This window comes from Pygoscelis adeliae, unplaced genomic scaffold (assembly GCF_000699105.1).
Source record: "Pygoscelis adeliae isolate BGI_AS28 unplaced genomic scaffold, ASM69910v1 Scaffold192, whole genome shotgun sequence".
NCBI lineage: Eukaryota > Metazoa > Chordata > Aves > Sphenisciformes > Spheniscidae > Pygoscelis > Pygoscelis adeliae.
This window is the reverse complement of record NW_008824284.1, coordinates 303021-325898: the sequence shown is the minus strand read 5'-3', so window position 1 is coordinate 325898 and position 22878 is coordinate 303021. Positions and strand designations below refer to the sequence as shown.

The 22878-nt window shown below is 39.9% G+C and overlaps 1 protein-coding gene across 1 annotated transcript in view; it reads right to left on the bottom strand.

The window, feature by feature from the left end:
- HSD17B4 (hydroxysteroid (17-beta) dehydrogenase 4) overlaps positions 1–10423 on the bottom strand; it is a 64478-nt gene extending 54055 nt beyond the window's left edge. The window contains exons 1-7 of the mRNA XM_009318597.1: positions 10411–10423; positions 8196–8249; positions 3990–4097; positions 3399–3458; positions 2321–2342; positions 2165–2211; positions 1301–1385 (exon numbers count right to left, since the gene is read on the bottom strand). Coding sequence (XP_009316872.1) covers positions 1301–1385; positions 2165–2211; positions 2321–2342; positions 3399–3458; positions 3990–4097; positions 8196–8249; positions 10411–10423 — 389 coding nt within the window. The remainder of the gene's footprint in view (positions 1–1300; positions 1386–2164; positions 2212–2320; positions 2343–3398; positions 3459–3989; positions 4098–8195; positions 8250–10410) is intronic.
- Between the last annotated feature and the right edge of the window lie 12455 nt (positions 10424–22878).

Genomic DNA, 22878 nt, shown 5'->3' with positions numbered 1-22878 from the left:
CTTAATATCTACCTAGTAATACATGAAGACGTATTCTTACAGAATTCACATTCAAAGAATCCTAATGTGTGTTAAACACATGAAGGAAGAAGATAGCAAACTCTTGCCCTTTGCTGTCCCCTAACATTATTGCTGTGGAGATGACTGAACTGCTCACAAGAAAGCTCTAAAACCACTGCGGTTCACAGCTGGTTTGAGGCAAGAAAACATTGTGCTGCATGTCTTCTTATAAATTGGAATTCAAAAGAAAAGGGTCTACACCTTTAGTTTTAAACGAAGCCTTATCAGAATCCGTTCCAATCTACTGTAAACACACTGCATAGCTGGGATCAAAATCTATTTCATTTTTATTATTATTTGCCTCACTGACAATAATCCACTGTTTTTAATCTAAATAAAGAGATGTGTTACAAGTACTGGCTCAATATGATCAAGACGGAAAAAGCTACAAAATCTTTACAAAGCAGGCATTTTGCAGATGGCACACATCTATACATGAACCGCAGAAGCACTCACTACCATTGTTATCCGAGTAAATACAGAAAAGGAGCCAAGGGAAGCGTTTTCCTAAATGGATGCAACTCCCAGACTTTAGCTGTGTATTCTGCCTCCTGATCTCTTCCCTTATCCTTACAGTTCAGTTCCCTGGATGAAAATGAATGCAGTTTGGTCACAGAATGACAAAGAAGCTCATACAGCTTTCAACATGTGGGTATGGTTGTTAAGATTAATATAATCATGTCAGTGTTTTGATAAGGAAAAACAACAAAAGTGAAAAAACTTAAAGGTCTGAATTCACTGCACTCTTTCAGTTAACAGTAACACATACCAAAATAGACTAAGAACACTCCCACAACTTCTAAGACAAGTACATTTGTCCGAAGGGGGGTCAGGGGGGAATCCAACCCCAAACAAAAAAAAACAAGACCCACAAGCAGAACTGCATGTACCTGTCATATGAATAAGAAGGAGCAGGAGAAGAATCCCTTGGACTAGCAATGACATACAAGTAACAAATGTTTCTAATGAGTCCTCCTGAAAAGAAATGGTATTTCTGTAACACTACAGCTCCTGTCTGGGATACTTGCATCTACATGGAAAAAACCTTTAAACATTTGGCTGGGGAGGCGGAGAGGGGGGCAGAACTGAAAGGATAAGGGCTTACACATTTGGACTGATTTTGTTTCATCCCAGTGACAGTAGAAGAAAAGGATGCAAAACTCCTCCTTCACTGTCAGGGCATGCATCAGTCTGTTATACACTACTGAAAAAGAAAAAAAAAAAAAGGACTAATTTTTACCTGCCAAATTTCTGATTTTTCATATGATTCCATGCAGCTCGGGTGACCAGGAACGATCCCCTCAAATGAATTCTATGAATTATATCTAGGAACAAAGTAATGTCAGTTTAATAATTCCAGGATTTCATCTCCCAAGTTGAAATACACCATTTGTTTCTTCTTCACAACAAAAACTGCACTCTCTTTAGACTCTCAAACTGTTACTAAAAAGTTGTGGGGTTTTTTTTTTCTTTTTTATAGATGATTTTGAAGTGCTTGCCTAAACATACACTGGTCATCTCTTCTGCCTCTTGGATGGTGCTCTCCTGTATAGAATTCACAAGCATTCAAAATTCCTGCACTTAAGCACAGTCAAACAAGGACTACAGAAGCTAGATCATCTTTGCGAAAGTCTGCTCAACTGGGTTATCACCACCTACCATCTCACTGAAGGTTCCCCCTCTTCTGTCCCTTGGCACATCAGCTTGCTTTCCTCTGTTGTTAGTTCTGTGTCTTTTAAGCCTGTTTAGTCTTCAGCCAGTCAGTGCTAGTGCTAGGAATATGTTCTGCTCACAAAAACTATTGTGTGTGTTTCACATGGCTCTTTTTTGTATTCCACTCAGCAACCTGGAGTGGCAGCTAGAGCCTTTCTTCCCCTTTGGAACTTCATACACCTACCATTGCATTGCAGCACAGATCTGGTTTGCAAGCTGAACACAAGGCAGCTAAATACAAGCAGCTTACCACTAAGCTTTCAGAGCAAAAGGCAATTCTCTGATCTGGCAAAGACACTCTTCCCCGCCTTCTCTTTTTCCTTGTACCAATGGGAGGGACGTAGCTTTCATCTTTCACACAGAAAGCACATTTTAAAGTTTATCAACTCACCCCAATCGTCATCACTTATCCGAACAAATGAACGGTCTCTTAGGATCCTAAAATGCATCATTAGGAGAACAAAACAAAACAAACAAAAGATGAACAGGTGTTTACACAAAGTGACAGCCCACAATCAAACAGGAAAAAACCTTCAGGTTTACTCACCCAGCATTGTTTACAACAATATCTGAGGGGTGGGGAAAAAAAAAAGGAAAAGAAACTAAGTGAATGCACCGATAAAAATACAAGCTTGTTTCTATTTTTCTTCCACTTCTAAAAATATATATAGACAGAACACTGTACACAAACATCATACTACTATTCTATAGCTCCTTGTCCCGAATAGTGGAACTCTACCATTGGACAATAATTAAGACAAGACAAAATACTTCAGTACAGGCAAGTCTCGGCCTGACAACCAAATGAAGTCTGACAGAGAGGTATAGCTGAGAAGTGCTGACTACCTGGGAACACAATACCTGCAGGATGCAGCCATCCTGCACAGTTTTGCAGCTTGCTTTGAATTCCAGAGTGCTCCCTATTATGCAGTTTGTGCCACCATCTTTGTTGCAGAAAGCCCAAATGATAAGTGGAAGAACCACAGTCACAGAGCCACTAAAGCAACCTGGATCATAACAATTTTTTGTCAAATATCTAATTTGATTCCTGTTGGCTTTGATCATGTGTACCTTTAGCCACTTAACCTTGAGCTAAAATCACATAAACTTCACAATTGAACAGTGGCAATCATATGGTAAAGAGGAACATTACTTGTTAGACTGTTAGACAGAATACCTCAAGCTTTTTTTTTTTTAATTTGTGTTGAAGCATTTTGATCTTCACATAGGCAAAAGAGCTTCCAAAACATGACAGAGCATCTCTGACTCTTCAGCAACATTATTTATCCTAATTTTATGCAGCTAGTTATAATACTTTATGAACTCCGTGCTTTGAGACAGAAATTGTTAACCATTACTGAAGTACTGAAATTCTGAAGGGCAGGAAAATAAGAATCATACATCGAGCTTTAAACTTCTGCTAAAAAGTACCAAAAAGGACAGAAAAGTTGCCCATTCAGATGTAAAGTGGACAGCCCCTGATTTAGGTTTCTCTGACTAAGGGCATCAAGCGTTGGCGACTTCGACTGTTGTCAGACTGTATTTCATAAACCTGTTGTCAGTTGCACTGTTTATAATGGCTCTGTGCTTGCAAACAAGTTACAACAAGAATTAAGCAACTGTACCTATCCTCCCAAAAGCCTCGAGTGCTGTCTTCACCAGCTTTTCACCATCTTCCACTGAATCTATAAGAAAAAAAGTATGAATTTTCCAGTAAAATGAACTGGATACACTGCACTTCCAGGATATTAACAGCTAACTCCATGGAGCTAAGAAAAATAAATTGTGTACAACCCCAGTATAAAATAAATTCAAATTCAGCCACTATTTGCATGTGGCCTAAAGCAAATCCCACCCAGTAAGTCTAAATGGCACAATGTTTGCCATTACAAGAAAAACAAGAAGCAAAACAAGTAAGAATCATCCATTCCCATTTTGCCTCTGACAACTGCAGATGGACAGTTTCTCAGTATTTCAATGTTAAGAAAGCATATGAAAGAAAAGGGCATTACTAGACGAGTATTAATTAAAAAAGTACTTTATGCACTTGCTTTTAATATCTCTGTCTCCCTAATCCACATTTCATTCCACCTATTTAATTTATGTGGTATTGGCAAGCTGACAGTAGTCCTTTATTAAGTAGTGTCAACTTTTCATTCAACAGGTCCACCATTCCTATAGATAAAGCATTAAACTAGTTTGGCAAAGTAACATACCGTAATTGGGTACTGCTTTCCCTCCTTTTGCTCTGATTTCGTTGACAACTTTGTCAGCAGCTGAGGAGCTCTTGCCATATCCCTTGATATCACCTCCAAGATCATTCACTGTGCATCACAAAGAAATGAATTTTTCATTGTTAGCACTCAGACTTCATGGTCTCTCCCTATCATGCTGGAAGTTGTAAGGAGTATTAATAAAATCTGCTGCATCTGGATCCTACTGAGAAAATCAGATGATTAGAGAAGAACAGTTGGTCACTTTTTTTTTAAAGTAGTATAACATACAGTTTCATTTTTTTAAATAGGAAACAGAACATTTTTTTTTTTCTCTCCACCATGCATTCAACTTGCTTGCTCTGCCCAGGCTACCTCTCTAATTGTGTTATTGTAGTTCAGAGATTAAGATCAAGATTACATACCAATCACAGGTGATTAATTCTGGTCTCTTGTCAAACTGCTATAGCTACCGCATGAACCGTAAACAAGACTGAGAAGACTTTGTTCCTGTTTAATACAGTAGCTAAAATGTTACTAGTAAACTTCACTACAGAACAGATCAAGCAGTCTGAACAAAGGGAGAAGCTCTGGAGCTTCGGATTCTGCTCCTGTGGGATAGGAGGGCCACCTGACACAGACAGATGCTTTGCTTCCAGGCTGCTCTCTGTACTGGGGCACGCATCATTAATGGTAGCTGCACCATATCATCACCACTGTTTGCTGCATTGCTGTATTTGCATGTACCACAGTTTCACGGAATTCATCAGGGGAACAAAAACACCCCCAAAAAATCCACACATTATATTTGGACAAAGAATTTCAAAAAATTGTAAGAATTACATTTAAATGGGTGCAAAATGAAATTGTAAGAAAACCAGAATAGACTGTGGATTTACATGCAACACTGGCATTTTGCTAAATAGTCTTCTGCTACAGTGAACTCCAGCTTTGTGACTTCTAACTTTTGCAAAGTCCTCAAGAAGCCAGCCATAGTGAAATCCACAAAACATGCAAGATATTCTTGCTAGTCTTGATGATAAACAGCAACTGTAAGCCTGTTGTATCATCACAAAAGGAAATAAACCCATGTTGTGCCCTTTTTTTTTCTCCTTTCTTGTTTTCTTTTTTTTTTGTTTTACAGTCTCAGTGTAAAGAGGTACATAGCTTGCAGGACACATGACAAAATCGTTCTCTATTACTCAGACTAAGAAAGTCTCATCTGGACTCCTGTATTCAACTTTGTGTGCAGCACTTCAAGAGAAGTGTGGGAACACTGCAGAAAATCTAAATGAGTAAATGAAAATGCCAAAGCCCAGAAGAAGTGAGCCATGAAAAGAATAGGGGGAAAAAAAAAAACCCAAACAACAAACCAAACCAAAACCATGAACTGTCTAGCCTGAACCAGGAAGAATTACAACAGAACATGATGATATGCTCAAGTACATTTACAGACTGATGCAAAAAAGAAAGGAAACAAAACCTCCAAGCTAAATAATCAATATCTAACAGTTCGAACATGCAGCTAGCACAATTCAGGTGAGGCATTAGGGAAAATTTCCAAGTGTAGTGAAGCATTAGGATAGGCAACATGGGCAGCCTGCTCAGTCTGCAACATCAAAGGTCTTTAACACGACATTAAAGAAAAGCAAGTCAGGAACAGCACTAGGATTTCCAATCTGTCCTGGGAAAGAAGAGTGAAAAATTTTGTGGTAAACATTTATACAAAAACATTCAGTTAGTCTTGTTAAGACATTACAACTCCCTACCAAAGACATGCTTATATATGTTTATCCTCCACTTCAACAGTAATTTGCTGAAAAAAGCTTAATCAAATATTTGGGAAAATTTCCAGAGGCACCAAAGCACCTTAGGCTGAGTGCAGGCACTAACAGAGTTGAAGCAAAAATGAGTACACAAGAAAGAACAGAGCTATTCTAGGCTTTGAAAATGATAAAATAACTCCACGAGTGTGATAGAGTAATTTGAAAAAAAAAAAAAAAGGATAAATAACATTATTTTAAGCCCAAGCTTTACATCATATAATTTCCAGTTGAAAACATCCAGTAGAAAAGAGCCAGAGACTGTAGCAGTTGTGACAGAGCATGGTTATAGTCTGAATCATAGAGAAGAATTGCTCTAAAGCTATGAGTGCGTTATTAGCAAGTAATACAGAGCAGCAGAAGCAAATCTGTAGAGTGAAACAGTTGGTGCTGAGGACTTGACATCTACAGTACATGTTTTTCAAAAAAATAAACCAGCTTATTTCTTGCTGTAGTCTGGTGCCACAAACCAAACACACATTTGGAATAATTTAGGTGCACTGCTAAATTGCATCTTCCAGTTTGGTTTTCAAAGGAACTCCACACATGCACTTCAATACCATCCCACAATGCAAACAAAAATACAAACAGGTACAAATCAGGAGAGATGCTTCAAAAGCATGACTCTAATCTAAACTAAAACAGCAACACAGAAGAGCCCTCAGGTAGACAGAAAAGGAAGAAACAGTAGGGCCTGGACATAATACAGGTCGCAAGACAAAAACAAAGCATTCCTTTCCTCCCGCTTTCAACTTTTTCTGACGAGAAGCATGAAAGAGATGAAGCATGACAAAAAAGGTGGTAGCAGGCAGCCTTTGGGTGACAAGAAAAGGGCGAGTTCCACTTGGGCCGCACTGGTCAGTCTAACCATGCCATCAGCAACTGACTGAACAGAAGGTTGTACACAGAGAGAGATGTGGGACTGGACAGAAAAAGCTCCCATGTTGGGGCCCACTGGTATTCCTCCAATGAGAGTACTTGGTTATTGTTCTTACAACATACCTTCATTTCTGTAACTTAAAAAAGGAAACTTGATTTAAACAGACAAGACATGAGTCTCATATCTGCTTTAGTTAAAAAAACCTCAAATCTTTACACAAGTAACTTCTCAACTCTTTGAAGTCAGAATCATAACAGAACAAGAGTAAGAAAAATAAATACAAGCATGTAGAGGTAATTGCAAAGCACTACTATAAGAGGTGAAGTGAGGTGCAGTTTCCAAAGGGAAATAAGAAGTTTCCCTCAGACATGGTCAATTCTTAACTTACTGATTCAGCCATTGTGCAGTAAGGCCATGAGATAAAGGAGTATTAGCTATGGTCAGGCAATATTATACATTTTCTTTCAGATCTTTCTGGAAAGTCAGAACACCGCTACCTACACAAAATCAATACAATTAAACATTTGGGCTGCTTTAGTAACCTAATTTTTGTTAAATAAGAACTTGAGATGAAGTATTCACGTTCCTAGTAAATAAGGTAAGTATCAAAGGTGGCAACTACCAGAAAAAAAAAACTAGATTTTTTTAAGTTGTCTACACACAGACTTCTCACATTTTATCAATAAAGTAAAAACAAACAATTTGAATGAAATTTTGTAAACTGAGATTGGGATTTTTATTAGAAAGCTACTAAAATCAGTGAGCAAGTTCTTGTCCATAATCTGTTTAAACATTTAACCTTGAACTCATCAACAATACCTGTACAAATTCATTCACAGGCAGTCAAATGGCTATGCCAACTGCCAGAGAGTGCCCAAGAATGTAACTTAACCTTCAGAATTAGCTTGTGATACAGCATTTTGCACAGCTAAATATTCCCTGAAGAAGGTTCAACCAAATGACTACACTATCAGAAATCCTTTATTGAGAGCTATTTGGCACTGTCACGGAGACCAGATGGCTCTTCTGTGCAACATGCTGCAGAAAGAAACAATGCAGTGCACTTTCAGCACATTCTGTGTTTTCTAGGGAGCTACTGATACTGCATTACACTCCAATAACGTCTTTCCTGTGAGAAGGTACTAGAAGATACATATTCACATTTTCAAATGGTCTTATTAAAAGTTTCTGAACAGTATTCACCTAAGACAACACCCTCTCTGGCCACAACTCACGGTAAAGACTAGTATGCATGGATGAAAGTCAAGTCCGGGAAACGATCTGATTGAAATTGGCTTTCCAGCAAAGATAAGCCCTTGGACAAACTTGGGCAACTTGTTTCATAAGAAAATAAAGCTTGGAAGCAAAATTTAAACAGCAAAAGATAAGACAGAAAACCATTAAACAACAAAGGTTACTGTCAAAAAGGGCATAGACAGTTGAATGCAAGCCACGTGAAAAGGCAAAGGCTATTGTATAGATCAAGTCAGTTAACATAAAACTTACCAACTACTGAAGCTCCTCTTTCAGCAAAAGCCAGAGCATACGCTCTGCCCAAACCTAGTTTAAAAAAAGTAAAAAAAAAAGAGTCAATTTGTCTCCTGAATCACAATTCAGAGAAAAAGCCACACAAAAAAGAACTGCATGAAGAAAAATGCACCAAATCAACACAAACACCTTGAAGGTTCAGTAAAACACTATTTCCCCCAAGAGTTAAAAGTTTCATGTAAGTTCAAAACATAAAAGTAAACGAACAGATAAACTGCAGACAAACCTCCAGCCGAGGAAAAAAAAAAAAAAGAAATCCCCATGCTTACTCTTTGTTATTGCACTCAACAGAACCATCAGGGAAAGCTGTCTGCTGCCGAGTTTGTGCTTGCGATAGAAAAATACATTTGTAAGGCAGAAAGTTTAATGTCTTGGTGTAACCTTGAAGAAGGAGGGGATGTTTCAAGTTAATTAATTACATTCTAAGTGAATAAGATACTTCCCTGGTTAAAGTTAGTCTTTAAGATTTGAAGAAGAAACTGAACAAAATTTAACTGTGACTGAAGATGTACTGACAAACCCCCTCCAATTATTTGGATACAAAGGAATCACTTAATATCACGGTTAACCAGATGCACCCATAGTTTACCTATCATAACAGAAGACTGTCATTTTTGCCTCACATACAAAAGCAAGACTCTTGCACCTTTACTCTAGCTCAGCTTCTGGGTGTTTTATACATTAGTTATTTGTTACAACAAATGATTTACAGATGTATTACCCACTGTACCCTCCAAAAGTTATTGAAATCAATGATGATGGTCCTTTTTTTCCATTCCAAAAGAAACCGAGATTTGAATGATCAAAAGATGATCGAAGTCAGAAAAAAGTTTCTCAGAGTGCAACAGTACCTCTTTGCCCCTCAGCAAAACATTCAAAGCTAGCTCTCAAAAGAAAAAAATGGGGAAAAAAAAATCAGAACTATTTAGACTGTTTTGAAACACACTAACCTCACACCAACAAATTGGAATTTTCCTTTCCTTGCCAAAGACTCCTATGAGCCTCTGCAATGGAGAGTATCACATGTGAGGTGCATATACATCCACTGCCTGATGTAACCCAAGTCCAAGAAAACTTTTTTTTTGTTTTGAAAAGCCACATAACTGAGAAGTGCACGAAATCCAGACCATGTTATATGTGTTGGTATTCTCAATTGGCAAGCAAGGACTGAATGCTTAAGAATCAAAACTGATCTTAAAAAAAAATCAGCTTGAATTGCATAAACAACGACAATGCTGCATGACAGGCAGGAACAATATTTCACAAGGGATTTGCCCAAAGTGAAAAGAAACTACTGTATTTTTAGATGCTTGTGTATGTGAAAACAGGTCTCACTTTAAAACAAATTAGTGATCCAGATGTTTTAAATAAATTCCCAGCTCTGATCTGCTCATTGGCATCCAATTCAAAAATCAACGTCGACAAACAATGCTATTAGCAGTACAGTCTAACTACAGTGCTGTAAACTAAATAAAACCAAAACAAGAACTAATCTGAAGTTTACAGGGCTTCCCTTTATCTTGACTTAAATTTAATCAACCAGTTATCAAAAATTATTGTGAAATAACACATCCAAGGACAGTTTTCTCTGTTAACAAACCATTTTCAAGCAGCCTAATACTAGAAGTACAAGGGTCACTGTACCCACACTTATGACAAGCTATTTTTGCTCCATGCGGGCCTTTTTAGAAGCTTTGTTGTTGCCAAAGTATCTTTGTTTTGCTATTACCTAAGGTCTTAACCTGTTTTTCAGAAAGACTTGTTACATAGAGAGAAGCACATAAATATAGGTCTGGTAAAAGCTGAAAAGCACCATACAAAGACCATACAATCTGGCCTCAATTATTCTCAGGTTTGTCACCTTCAGGTGACATGAGTGGACTGTTTAGTGCTTTCCACAGAATCTCATATTCTTGCTCCCTGTCCTGGTTTTGACTGGAATAGAGTTAATTTTCTTCCTAGTAGCTGGTACAGTGCTGTGTTTTGGATTTAGGATGAGAACAATGTTGATAACACACCGATGTTGTAGTTGTTGCTAGGTAATGCTTACACTAGCCAAGGACTTTCCAGCTTCCCATGCTCTACCAACTGAGAAGGCTGGAGGTGCACAAGAAGCTGGGAGGGGGCACAGCCAGGACAGCTGACCCAAACTGGCCAAAGGGCTATTCCATACCATGTGACGTCATGCCCAGCACATAAGCTGGGGGAAGCTGGCCGGGGGGGGCCACTGCTTGGGGACTGGCTGGGCATCAGTTGGCGGGTGGTGAGCAACTGCATCATGCATCACTTGCTTTGTATATTTTTTTATTATTATTATTATTATTATTATTACTACTACTACTACTACTATTACTATTTTATTTCAATCATTGGTCTTATCTCAACCCACGAGTTTTCTTACTTCTACTCTTCCAACTCTCTCCCCCATTCCACTGCAGGGTGGGGCAGGGTGGGGGGGAGGGGGAGGGAGCAGCTGTGTGGTGCTCAGTTGCCGGCTGAGGTTAAGCCACGACAGTCCCTCTCTCCGTAAGACATCATATAATCTACGCCCTCAAAATGACTCCTCTGGCTATGTGCAGTTCCACAAAAAAAGAGCAAAACTTCACTGTGCGAAGGCAGAACCTTCTTAGAGGATGGCAGAACAAGCTCCTTCAGCAGCTCATCACAACTACAAACTTTGCCTCTCTCTTGTCCGCACTCACATTTCATATCTTCACTGAAGTAACAGAGTAGACAAAGGTCAAAGCATGTATTCAGAGGAAGAAGAAAAAAAAAACCAAAAGGAACAACAACAAAAAAAACCCAACAACCAACCCCACACCACAACAACAAATACAAAAATATTTCTTGGCAAAACCAAGCATTCCACTGCAGAACCACCTCCCCTGGAGAGGCCAGGCCCACAGCCCACCAACAGCACAGACCAGCCCTGCTGCTGAAAGAAATCTCTCCCCACCCTTCCACCTCTCTGCTGCCCTCTCCCCTGTGCCTTCAGACTGCCTCCCAGGAGGAGGTCAGGGAAGGCAGCAGCAGGTCGAGGCTGCTTTCTGCAGCAGCGCTGGCACATGTCAAACCCCTGCTGGAACAACACTTTGCCAGACCACCCAGGCTACCAGCGTCAATCACTAGGTCCAAGGCAAAACTGGAAGGAATTAGGATAGCAAAACAGTATGTGGAGCGGGACGTTCGTTACTGACGGGTGTGAAGGAGTGTTACTCCTCCCGTGTATTTAAAGAACAGAAAGCACGCATTTGGAGGCAGTACTAACGTGCTAATTTTCAGCAGTACTGGGGCTCAGATCAAACTGCAGTAGCTCCAAAGCCCTGCAAGAAACACGACGGTAACCCCTGCACAGCCTTGGCACTGCTACCGCGGCCCTGACGGGCGAGGGCCGGCCAAGGCATGCTGGAAAGGTATCAGCACAAGAGGGCACTGATGCCAGTGGGTATGGACCAAACAGTCATGCAGAAAGATGTAGGCTGATGGAAGGACACTGGATATTGAGTAAAGACAGGAAATGTAACCAAAGATGTCATCTTCTTCAAAGATGGTCTGTTTGGGATTGGCTCTAGAAAGCGACATTCAGATGCATAGTGTGTCTTCTAAATATTATCTTATTCTCCTCCTAGACACGACAAACAGGTGTTCCTGGTAACAACCACTCTTGTAGCTAAATGAGGTAACACAGATGGCTGAGAGATGCCAAAAATGTCGTTCCCAGACCACTCATTCCTTTTTTTTCCAGCTGACACTGCCAAGAAGAGAGGCACTGACTGCCAGTTAGAGTTTCTGAAGGCAACACTACTCCAGAAAGAATTCAGATGAGACCACTCATTTCCCCCAGGACTTCATTTTCATCAGCAGGGAAGAAAAGGTAATACAACCCTGCAGGCCTTTGACACTGAAGTCTGAGAATCTCAGTCTGATCTCGATTATACTCATGTAAATCAAAGGCCTGCTTGTGCCACAGGGTCGGTGACATTTCACCACTGTGGTATTAATAAGGCCCCAGATATCACCTTCCCTGACATGCACTCTGAAAGGAGACGGAAGATGCCTTGATTATAATTCACTGCCCTTTTCCTTACATGTGTGACTTGGCCAATTGCTAAAAGAAAGGAAGAAAAAGTCCTGAGGTCAAAAGGGGAGGTCTGTGCTGGTGCAGTAGCTGGAACAGGTCTTCCCCATACTAGGCCAGTGCAAATTCACCGGATGAAGAGGTTTCCCGAGACAAGAAAGGACATCAGTCCCCATCTCCCACCTCCTTGCCACAGCACTTGGATTTCTCATGTTACCAGTGCAGTCTCCTGCCTTCCCTCCAGCTTCACGACCTATGAATGACATGGAGGGAACCTAGTAATGCCTGGACTCTGGGTCAGCAATCCTCCACTTACCCACCCATAGCACACAACCCCAACGCACGAGCTTATCGCCCACAGGGTGTTCAGACTGGGGCAGCATCCACACCACCAGACTGACACCCTCCCCATGCCAGCATCCTTCCTCTTTCCCATCAAGACTCTGAGAGCCTCAGTGATTCTGGTCATTCTCCAGCTTTCTGCCAGAAGCAGATTGAGGAACAGCCCAGAAAAAAATACCTGTTTGAACCAAGCTGAGTGTGATGTTTTGATGGAGCATGATGGGTTTTGCAGCCACCAAGGGATCAGTCATAAACATCATAGAATCATAGAATCATTAGGGTTGGAAAAAACCTCTAAGATCATCGAGTCTATCAATCAGCATCATTGGACTCGATGATCTTGGAGGTCTTTTCCAACCTTAATGATTCTATGATTCTACCCAGTGGAGAGGACCAACGCTGGAGCAGTTGGTGAAGAACTGCAGCCTGTGGGAGTGACCCCACCGTGAAGCAGGGGAACAGTGTGAGGAGGAAAGAGGAGCAGAGATGATTGTATTTTGTGGAACAAGACAGTGGGCTAAGTAAGAATGAACATGCCTATTCATTATATCATTGCAGGCATGGTGTAGTGTGAGACAGTGTCATTCAGAATGTAATTCTATTGGAGTTTCATAGGGCCACTGCTCTGGATCTCGGCAGTAGATCTAGTTAGGATTTTCCAGTATTACCCATCCAACTCAGGTGATGACAAACTTTATCTGAACTATGGACATGGATCTCATGGAGCTATTCCTTCTTACTCTCTCCCAGCTGACTGAGCACCATAAGCCTGAGCCTCTGGGAGCTGTAAACTCCCTGCTTCTTTGCATTGTCTGTCTTAAATCTAGAAGGTTCTCAGGCAACAGAGGGTGGTGTAAGGAGTGTCCAGAATTCAGAGCAGCTGACTAGCTTATTTTGTTGGGGAAATCATCTACATACTCCCTCTGCACAGATGAACTTTTAATTCATGATTAACCTTTCTTGTAAAGTTTGGATTATTTCTGGAGCTAGTAGAAAGAAAATTGTTTTTGCTGCAGATTATCTCCTTGGCTGTTAGTGCTTTACTGTCTACACTAAAGAGAGGTGATAGTTACCCAAGTGATAGCTATTTGGAGACTTCCAAACTAGAAGAAATTAGCATTTCTGACCTCAAGTAGTCTGTAACATTCACTCTTTAGAAGTATTAGGAATAGAGATGTATTGCCTGTGATTTTATTACGGTTTGAACGGAGAAATTGCATTGAATACCATAGTTGCAATTTACAGATTGGGCACTAGAGGGAGCATTGTGCTACAGTAAAACTGACAAATCTGTACATTTGAAATGTAATGAAATTCTTATACGACGAACCTAAAAAGGGCTTACGCACTGATCGAGTCAAAGGGGCACTGCTTTTAATGCACACTGGGTTTACTTAGCCAATAGATTCACTGGCGTGGTGGCATTCTTCTGGCTGCATAGGCACATTATGTGTATGCACTGTAAACTACAAAAAAAACCCTGTTCTGGAGGCAGGTAAGGAAACGCAGGACAGATAAATAGTCTACAAAAAATCACGAGTTTTAAGTATGGGAAATATTGTTGAATGTACGCAGAAACAACCTCGTGTGTTCTGGCATCGTATTAATCAGCACAAAATACCCTCACAATTAATTACACTTCCAAAGTTTGCCTATTTCATTTGAATGCAGCTCAACAGAAGAGCAAATGTCCCAACAGTGAGAGGCTGGTGCAGTTGGCTGTGTATTGCAGAGAGAACATCACTGGTCGTCATTTACCTGTGCTACACTCGGCGGTGGGAGGAAGTTGTTCCCCGGGAGGGCAGAGCTGCGAGCTTGCGATTGCTCTTCCTGAGGAGGTAACAGATTGAGCTCATAACCGTCTGTGAGCTTTGGTTCAGCCTCAACACTCAATATTTTGTTTTTGGTACACTGCAGGATCGGGCTCCCACCTGGGAGAAGAGAGGTAAGCCTCCAGGACAAGAGCGGTGCTGGCTGCTGCGAGAGCCGCCTGGCTGACCCCGCAACACGACCGTGACACACGGTGTACCTTTAAAGGTACAGTGCCCTGATGCGTTATGTACCCTTATTCGCTCCCACGCGTTTATTAGGGGGGGTTAGGGGCTTGTTTCTGTACTGTCCAGTAAGTTTAGGATGTAATTTGTTAGGGTAGGGAAATGTGTGCACACTAACCACACAGATACCCAGCTTAGTCAAATGTGGATACACTTCTGGAAACATCTAGTTCAGACTGGAAATACTCACAGGAACAAATGTGGCCATCCTTACACCACCAAATTTATTTGCATAATCCCTTACATAATCGTATCTATCTAAAGCAGCGTAGTTCTGTGTGCATGGCTATAAACGAGTCCTGGGAGAACTTGGTTCATTTTTGGTGCTGGTTCTGGCCTCTTACGTGATCTTGAACAGGCCATTTCAGCTTTAGCCTTTCAGGTTCCATAGTCTTCCGTGTCCTGTTTTTTTTTAGATGATGGGGTATTCAAGGGAAGGACTCTGCTCTTGAATTTGCCTGGAAGCCAGTGGTTACATGCCCCAAGTAAAATCATACCCTAAAATCAGACTTCTATAGCATAATTTGTTCTTCAGGTAGTTAACAAACAGGCCTTGTTAACAAGTCGGGATCTTTTATAGCTTCCTCATTTTGGTGCATAGACTGGGATTAGAACCAGCAAAGAGCTCACACTTCAAAACAATAAATAAAACTGGAGTTTCCTCAACAAATTTTTTTCTGGAAAACACAACAGAAAGTGCACTGGAGTGAAAGTATGTCACTTTTATATTTATGTTTTTAAAGTGAAACCTGTCTGTATTAAAAAGATCCAAAGTACAAAGAACCACTCAGGATGGAAAAGGTTTTGATGGGTTCCCTCAACAGTCGGAAGTGATTTGTTCCAAAAGTCATACAGCTATCAGAAAATACTTGCATCAGTCTGAAACAAGGTATAAGGGCAAAACACTACCACTGTTAACCAAAGCAGTGTGACGTTAGGTGGAGACTTGAATGGAGTAGGTGTCAAACTGAGTTTTGAATGAGTGAGCCATAGTGGGAGATTAATAGCAGGATATTCAGATTCCAAACTCAGCCAGACAGGGTTTAAAGTGGTTGAAACTCTTAACAAAATAAGTGAGTCAAAAAGGAAGACCAAATCTACTTTATTTTGTCTCTTAGTGAGCAGTGTGAACTAACATATATTTATCATCAACTCTTTTATTGACATAGCAGGCTTTTTACACCAGGAAAAATTTGCCAGAAACCCCAAGCGGTACCCTGTAATACTGAGTATGATAATGTTTTTTTCTGTTACGCTTCGATGCCTAGAGCACGTAAGTTCTTTTATAAACAGTGAGTTTTCATGTTGTGTATTAAATTTGGTATATGTTCTAAAGTCATTCTTTCGTCTAACAGGTTAGATAATTGGGGGTTTTGTGGCTTTGTCTCTTTTATAAACTTGGGGTTGCATGTGTTGTGGATACTGTAGAAGTCTTAAAATGTTTTCTACTGTCTGCTGCTGTAGATGGTGATCACCTTTGAACCTTTTATTCAGGGGGAATAAAAGAATTGACTGACTTGCTTTTACTCTGTATTTTTTAATATTGCTAAAACATCTGTTTGGATCATAAGGCTTATTTTCAAGTACTTTATTTTCTTTCTAAATGGTTTTGCTCATGGAGATTTGTAGAGGCCTGTTCACTGGGAACAAAGATTTCTCTACAAACATGAGTGAAGGGGGCAACCCAATGTTTCTTGCCGTGACCAACAACGAGATATTGAATCCATGTTAAACACTGTGGCACCCTTCACTGAACACTATAAAAGCATGGCCTATAATGGATGGTATCTCCCCACAGCCTTAGTGCTGTAGAAGTCCCCGGGGTATTGAAGATAGATGTTTCCTGCTGTGACCGAAGAGGCCTCACTTGCAGCCAGGTCATCGTCCCCATTTCCTCTCTTTCTCTGCAGCCATCCTCTGGCTGCCAGTGCAGAGAGGTCATTGAGAGGTCTCAGCCCTGAGCTGGTCACAAATGTTCATCTCATATAAACCAACTGTATGGCCCAGTGCACCCTACTAATTACTCTCTCAGTAAAAGTGGTTAGAGAAAACTACTTATTTTGATTAGGTATACAATTTTATGTGATAGAAACCCCTGCTGAGGAATTACTCGTAGCTATAGTGTTTCTATTGCTTCCTTCCATCTTGCAGGAACAGCAAATAGTAGTATTTCCATTCTAACTTGCATTCTCTTGTGTTCTTTTATTTTTCTGTGAGCCTACAGCACTTAGTAAGTGGGGGTTTTCTTGCCATTGAATCCATTGTTTGTCACCCTCAGAACTTGAAAAGCAGCTTTCCTGATGTGATGTTGAGGAGCAGCCTACTGTGTAGTTAAGACTGGATATATTCTTATGAACCAACTGCAAATGTACATGCAAACATTTTTATAGCTCTTGTCAACAGCCCATATCACAGGAAGTTTTATGTCCCTGTTTTGGCAAGAAATGTTAATTTTGGCATTTGTTGCACATACCACTCAATTAAGTGGAAAAATGCATGCTGGGGGCACAAGCAGAGCGCTATGGAAACTATCCATTTGATTCCATCAGAGACTCACAATTTAAGGGACACTGAAGCCTTGGGTCAGTCAGGGCTTGGTGGACTGCTGAGCTGGTATGTAGTAACACATTAGTAGAACAAACTCCTCAAGCAGAAACTAGTTGCTTGTGCACATCTACGGCTTTGAAAATACACCCTGTGGAGAGATGTTAGGGAGGCACCAGCAAAAGGTTATGGTATTGCTCCCGTAACACAACTACTCCATTTCATCCTAAATGATTCTTCATGAAAAATCCATTAACTTGGTCTCCTTGAAGGCAAACAAAGGAGAGTAAAAACCACATGGACTAAAATAAGAGGTAAAAGATCTAGCAAATAACCATATGTCACATTCTGTGGCAATCAGATGCATATTGGCACTACTACCAAGTTACGGGTAGACTCTCCAGATGAGTTGAATCTTTACTGAGTAGATGGAAGAAAGACTTGAAATGCCTCCTGAGAAAACTGATTCAGTGCAGTTGCTTCCTGAGTTAACAGCCATATTGAGCTTTAGAACAGCCAAAAATTCCAAGAGGTTCTGCTCTTGGAATAAATCCAGGCAGCTCCTTTAATAAACAGAAAAGGTGCACAAAATATAAGCTACTTTTAAACTGTGCCTCCTAAAATGGCCTTTTCTCTCAAGTTGCCACCAAATACATTCTAGAGTTCTTAATCCCAGTGTTGTTAGAGAAGCTTTCTCTGTGCACAACAGCACACGTATATTCATTGCCCTCAGATAAACAGCAGACTTCCAGTTGTGTCTCAGAAATACCCACTCCGCCAGCTTCCATCCCAACCACCCCAAAAATGGAAGTGAAAGCCAAACACCACAGGTTCAGACTGACTGTATTCTGTGGTGAGAATTCATCCCCAACCTGCAGTATAAAGAGCAATTTTAGTCAAGAATACATGAAATACGGAATAGCCCACTGAGAAGCAAGATGGCTAGATGGAGAACAGTCAGTCAACTAAGTAACAACATAAACACCTTTTTCTTTAGTAGCTTGTACTCCCCTTCAGCACTTGCTTTGCTCATCAGGAATGAGGTGGGCAGTCTGAATTCCCCAGCCAAGGTTCTCCCAGCTCCAAACAGTAGCAAAGACTAGTTTTCATCGATGCTGTTTTGTAAAGGGCCTCCTTCCCTATTTCCATATTTTGTAGCATGAGCTTCTCAGTTCTAGTTTTGGGGTAAACTGTAGATTGCAGTCTCATAGGATACTGGAACTGTAAGCTTAAATATACTGTCTAATGTAGCCAAAGTCAAACGCCTATGCTTACGGCAGGCAGTAGACCTTATCACAGTGAAGATGGCAAAGCAAACAATGAGATCTTTGTCTGATCACAGCCCTTTCTCCCAGAAAAGTGCTGAGCTTTCCTTTCCACTTTTCCCTAATAGTTTCTCATGTAATGGCACAGGAAATGTACCTTTGGGAGTGTCCATACTGTTCAAATCAAGTTAAGCAGCCTATAACTGAGACAGCTTTTCAGTTGGGCAAAGAAACTCACTTTAGTTCCAAGGATGAGATCATTTTTCTGTTGCTGAATTATCAAGATCCTTGAGATACAGAACCAGCTTTCTTGAAAGTAACAGCTGATCTCATGTTACGTCCCGGGACCGATGCACTTATTCCCCCCCGGCTCAAAGCACTGCCTCAGTCTATTTTTGTTTCTGCAATATCTTAGCAGATGGTACACAGTTGTAGGTCTTGACTGTCCACAAAATAAAACTGAACCCCAATCAAACAAAGCAAAAACCCACAGTATCTGAAGTCCAGTCAGTGAAGTAAACTGAGAGCATCAGCTAAGTGCTTCTGGAATGGGGAAAGGCTGTCCTTTCATGTCACAGGAACCCTTAATCAACCGTAGTCTATCAACAGCCAGCGGACTTTTGCCTCAGGACCCAAGCCAAGCCCAGCTACTGAAATAGATTCCTCAAATGCAAGGAGACTAAATTCTGCTCAAGAAAGCCAAATAATTTTTCAACACTATTCCATAATGGAGTAGAACTGGTGCATTGCCATTCCCATTCAAGAAAAGAAGGGTTGGTGGTATACGGGCCCTACTTCGGCTGATTTATTCTGTATGGACCATCATACTCTCATGAGGTATTTAAAAAAAAACTCACACAAATTAAATTTAACAATATTTTTCATCCACTATTAGCTGTGGCTTGGCCAGAACAATCAACTATGAATGAATTCTGAAAAAACGTAATTCAAAATGTCCTACAAAGGGTGTTGCAAACGAAGAGCTCTAAATTGCCATGTTTAAAGACCGGTGGGGCTGATACTCTGAAAAGCTGCCAGCAGGAACAGGAGAACAAGTGGGTGAAAAGCCAACAATTTTCTCTTGGAACAATTTGCGTTTATCAAAACCTTCAGAATTATATCCACCAAGAAGTTTCTTTATAGCACACAAAACACCTACTGACTGAAGAAAAAACAGTATCTAGGAAGAAAGATACGATGCACAAGGCTGACTTCAATTTTGTTTCAGCTCATATTTACGTGCATTAATAAAAGCACATTTAAAACCCAAATGTTTAATAAAAACTGAAGTAGGAATTAATTTGTCATGAAGCCAATGGGAAGCATTATTTTAAAATCCAGTGTTAAGATTTCTGGAGTAGAAAATGGAAGGTCTTATGTTTGATGGTAAAAGTAATTTATATCACAGTAACTGTAGGAAGCTCCACCTTTGTCCTCCACCTACCACACCAAGACTTTCCCACAGGGGAGAGCAACAGATAGCAAACAGGTTTCGGTTGCTTGGGAAAGTCAGGCAAGTAATGTACCTCCTTAATTCCATTATTCTTAATTGTTATAGTCTGCTCTTTTGCTTGATACTGTGTAATTATGGGACATCCCAAAGCTATGAGCTGCCTCTTTTCAACTTGCTCCCTAATAGAAAGAAATGCCATAAGGGATGTTTCTCCAGAAACTGGTGGAGTGATAGCAAGTAGAAATTTGCAGATTGTTAGAAGATATACTTCAGTTCCTGTACTTCCCAAACTTGCAAGAAAAAGTGGGTATTGATTCAGGAATGTCCTATCCGTAAATATCAGCTTTAAAATTGGAAACCAGAACTCTAAATATTAAAACCAAGTACTAAGAAAAGAGAGGTCACTTTGGCAATTTGTGGTTTAAACAGTAAGAAATCTTGATTTGTGATATAGACCAGGCACTACTGTAATAGAGAGAGCTCTTAGACATAGCCTGCAAGGAGATACTACTCCTTTATTTTCATAGAGGGAAAATAAATCACATGGTAACCTAAAATATATACTACTATAGATATGAATGTCCATGTTGCAATATAATTTCAGCTGCCGTATGCAAACTTCAGCACCAATAGATTAGTAATTTAGTGTGGATTAGTTTTTTTAGAACGTCTTTCTCTGTAAGAACAAATGCAAGGGTTTTTTTTAACAAATTGGAGATAACAACTAGATTAGTCTTTCAGAGTAGTAGCCTCAGTGTGGTTTTGGGTAACAATTTTTTTTTTTAAGATAGATAGGAAACTTTCCTTTCCCAAAAGAAGTTTCATTTATGTGCAAATCATAAAAATAAGATATTATGGAACTTTTCTGGACAACTGTAATCTCTTTTGACAGTTGTTTTATCCAGAGCACAGATGTTTGCCACTTAACCATGAATGTTGGCTGACCTGCCCAAATCTCAATGAAAAACAGTTGTAACAAGGTTTCTCTGCAAATGGTTATGCAAGTGGGAAATCTTCATTTCATGTTCATGCTGAAGTATACCCTCTGTAATGCATTCAAAAGCACTACTTTATTTTTGTTTGTTTTTTAAAGGCTCAGAAGTACATGTACTGAAATCACAGCTAAATGCTTACTATACTGATGAGGGTATAGATGATACCCAAAACAGTATTAACAACTACATCAAGACGTAGATTATTCTTTCAGATTTCAAATTACATTGCAAAAAAACCCCAGGAAACGGGTGTTTAGCTCTGTTTTTTTCATTAAGTGAAGTGGGTAACATATTCTATCTACTGTTCTCCTTAGATGCATACACAATGTGATATACTCTTGAAGCAAAAATGGTAGGGAAGGAATAGACCTGTCTGAAGAGAAGTTCTGCTGCTCTGAAGGGCAGGAAAAGCATGTAAGGCCAAAGGAAAGCTATGGTAGCAGGTCACTAGATGGTGAACACTCATAGAGAGATCATCTAAGCCAGTACAACGTGCAACTTACCCGTCCTCCTCATAACACTGTCATCTTTGACAATGGTGGACTTAGGAGTAGTGTGGATTCCTCTCTGCTAGACCATGAAAACAAGCATGTTCTGGTCCTTTGAAGAGTTACATGCAGAATTCCAGTTTACCTTTAAATAGTCACATTATAGTTTTTAAAGGGACTGGAAAGCAACTGAAGGCAACTGGCATCAAAACCAGTTCGCTACTTCCTTGGGACAAGGCGCTCTTTTAGGGAGAGATGTGAGAAAGCAATTGGCCGTCTCCTCATTCCTGTATTTTATGGGAATTTGCTTTATGGGTGGGGTTGAATCTTTTTTTAGAAGAGATATGATTTGGTATTTTCCTAAAGAAGAAAAAAACAAAACCACACCAGTTGCTAAAATCTTCCAGACTCCTGATAATCTCTGTACCTTCTAAATGGAGATAAATCTCAAGAGACCTGAAGGACAAGAATAAGGCTTGTAACTTACCCAATTGTGTCTGTTTGCTTGTCTATGCACACACACAAATGCATACAAACGTAATTAAGGGGTGGCCGAAAGTTCTACTGAATCCCTTTTAAGGTGGCACACACAAAATGGCTGTGATAAGAGCCCTATATCTTGTTTTCTTTGTATGGTTGAGATCACGCCTGTTTGATGTGTCTTGCAAAAGGTATGCAAGGTCTGACTTACCACTTTTTCAACTCCTCTAGAAGGCTATAACATAAGTCTTAACTTCCACAACTTCACCAACATACATTTGGATGGCATTAGGCACTACATATTAACCAAACATTAAAAGGATGTTACAAATATGAAACACCTAACGTACTGAGATTTAAAAGCCTATTGTAAAACGAATCCACGATGATTGGATTTTAACGTATTAATAATTTTTACCCTATTAAAACACAGTGTTGTTCAGTTTTACAGCACAGAATAATGGCATTATCCTACCAATAACTAAACAGTACTACTGTAACCTTTTTCAAACTCTTGACTATGTCAAGTTTCTGCTAGAGGGTTGATACTTTAATACGACAAGTGTATTACAAGGAAAAATGCTATCAATTTATTTCTGAATTTTGATAATTAAAGCCACTATTTATGTATGCTGCAGGAAGAATAAATTAACTGCAAAACTATACAGCTTGAGTGCTATGTCATGTTATTTATAAAGGTAGGTCAGTACAATTGTTTTCTTTCATCATTATGAAAGTCAATTCTTTGTAATTGAAAATGAATGCCAGACAAGTTACATTGTTACAGCATCTCAGAAGAATGTAACTAGATTGTGAGCTAAATATAACTTCTCCTAGTTGTCAAGTTTTTATGCTTATGATCAAATCTCCATGAGCAATTTTTGCTTTTTCTAAGAAGTATATGGCTAGATAATGCAACTGAGTAAAAAGTTACTGTGTTAC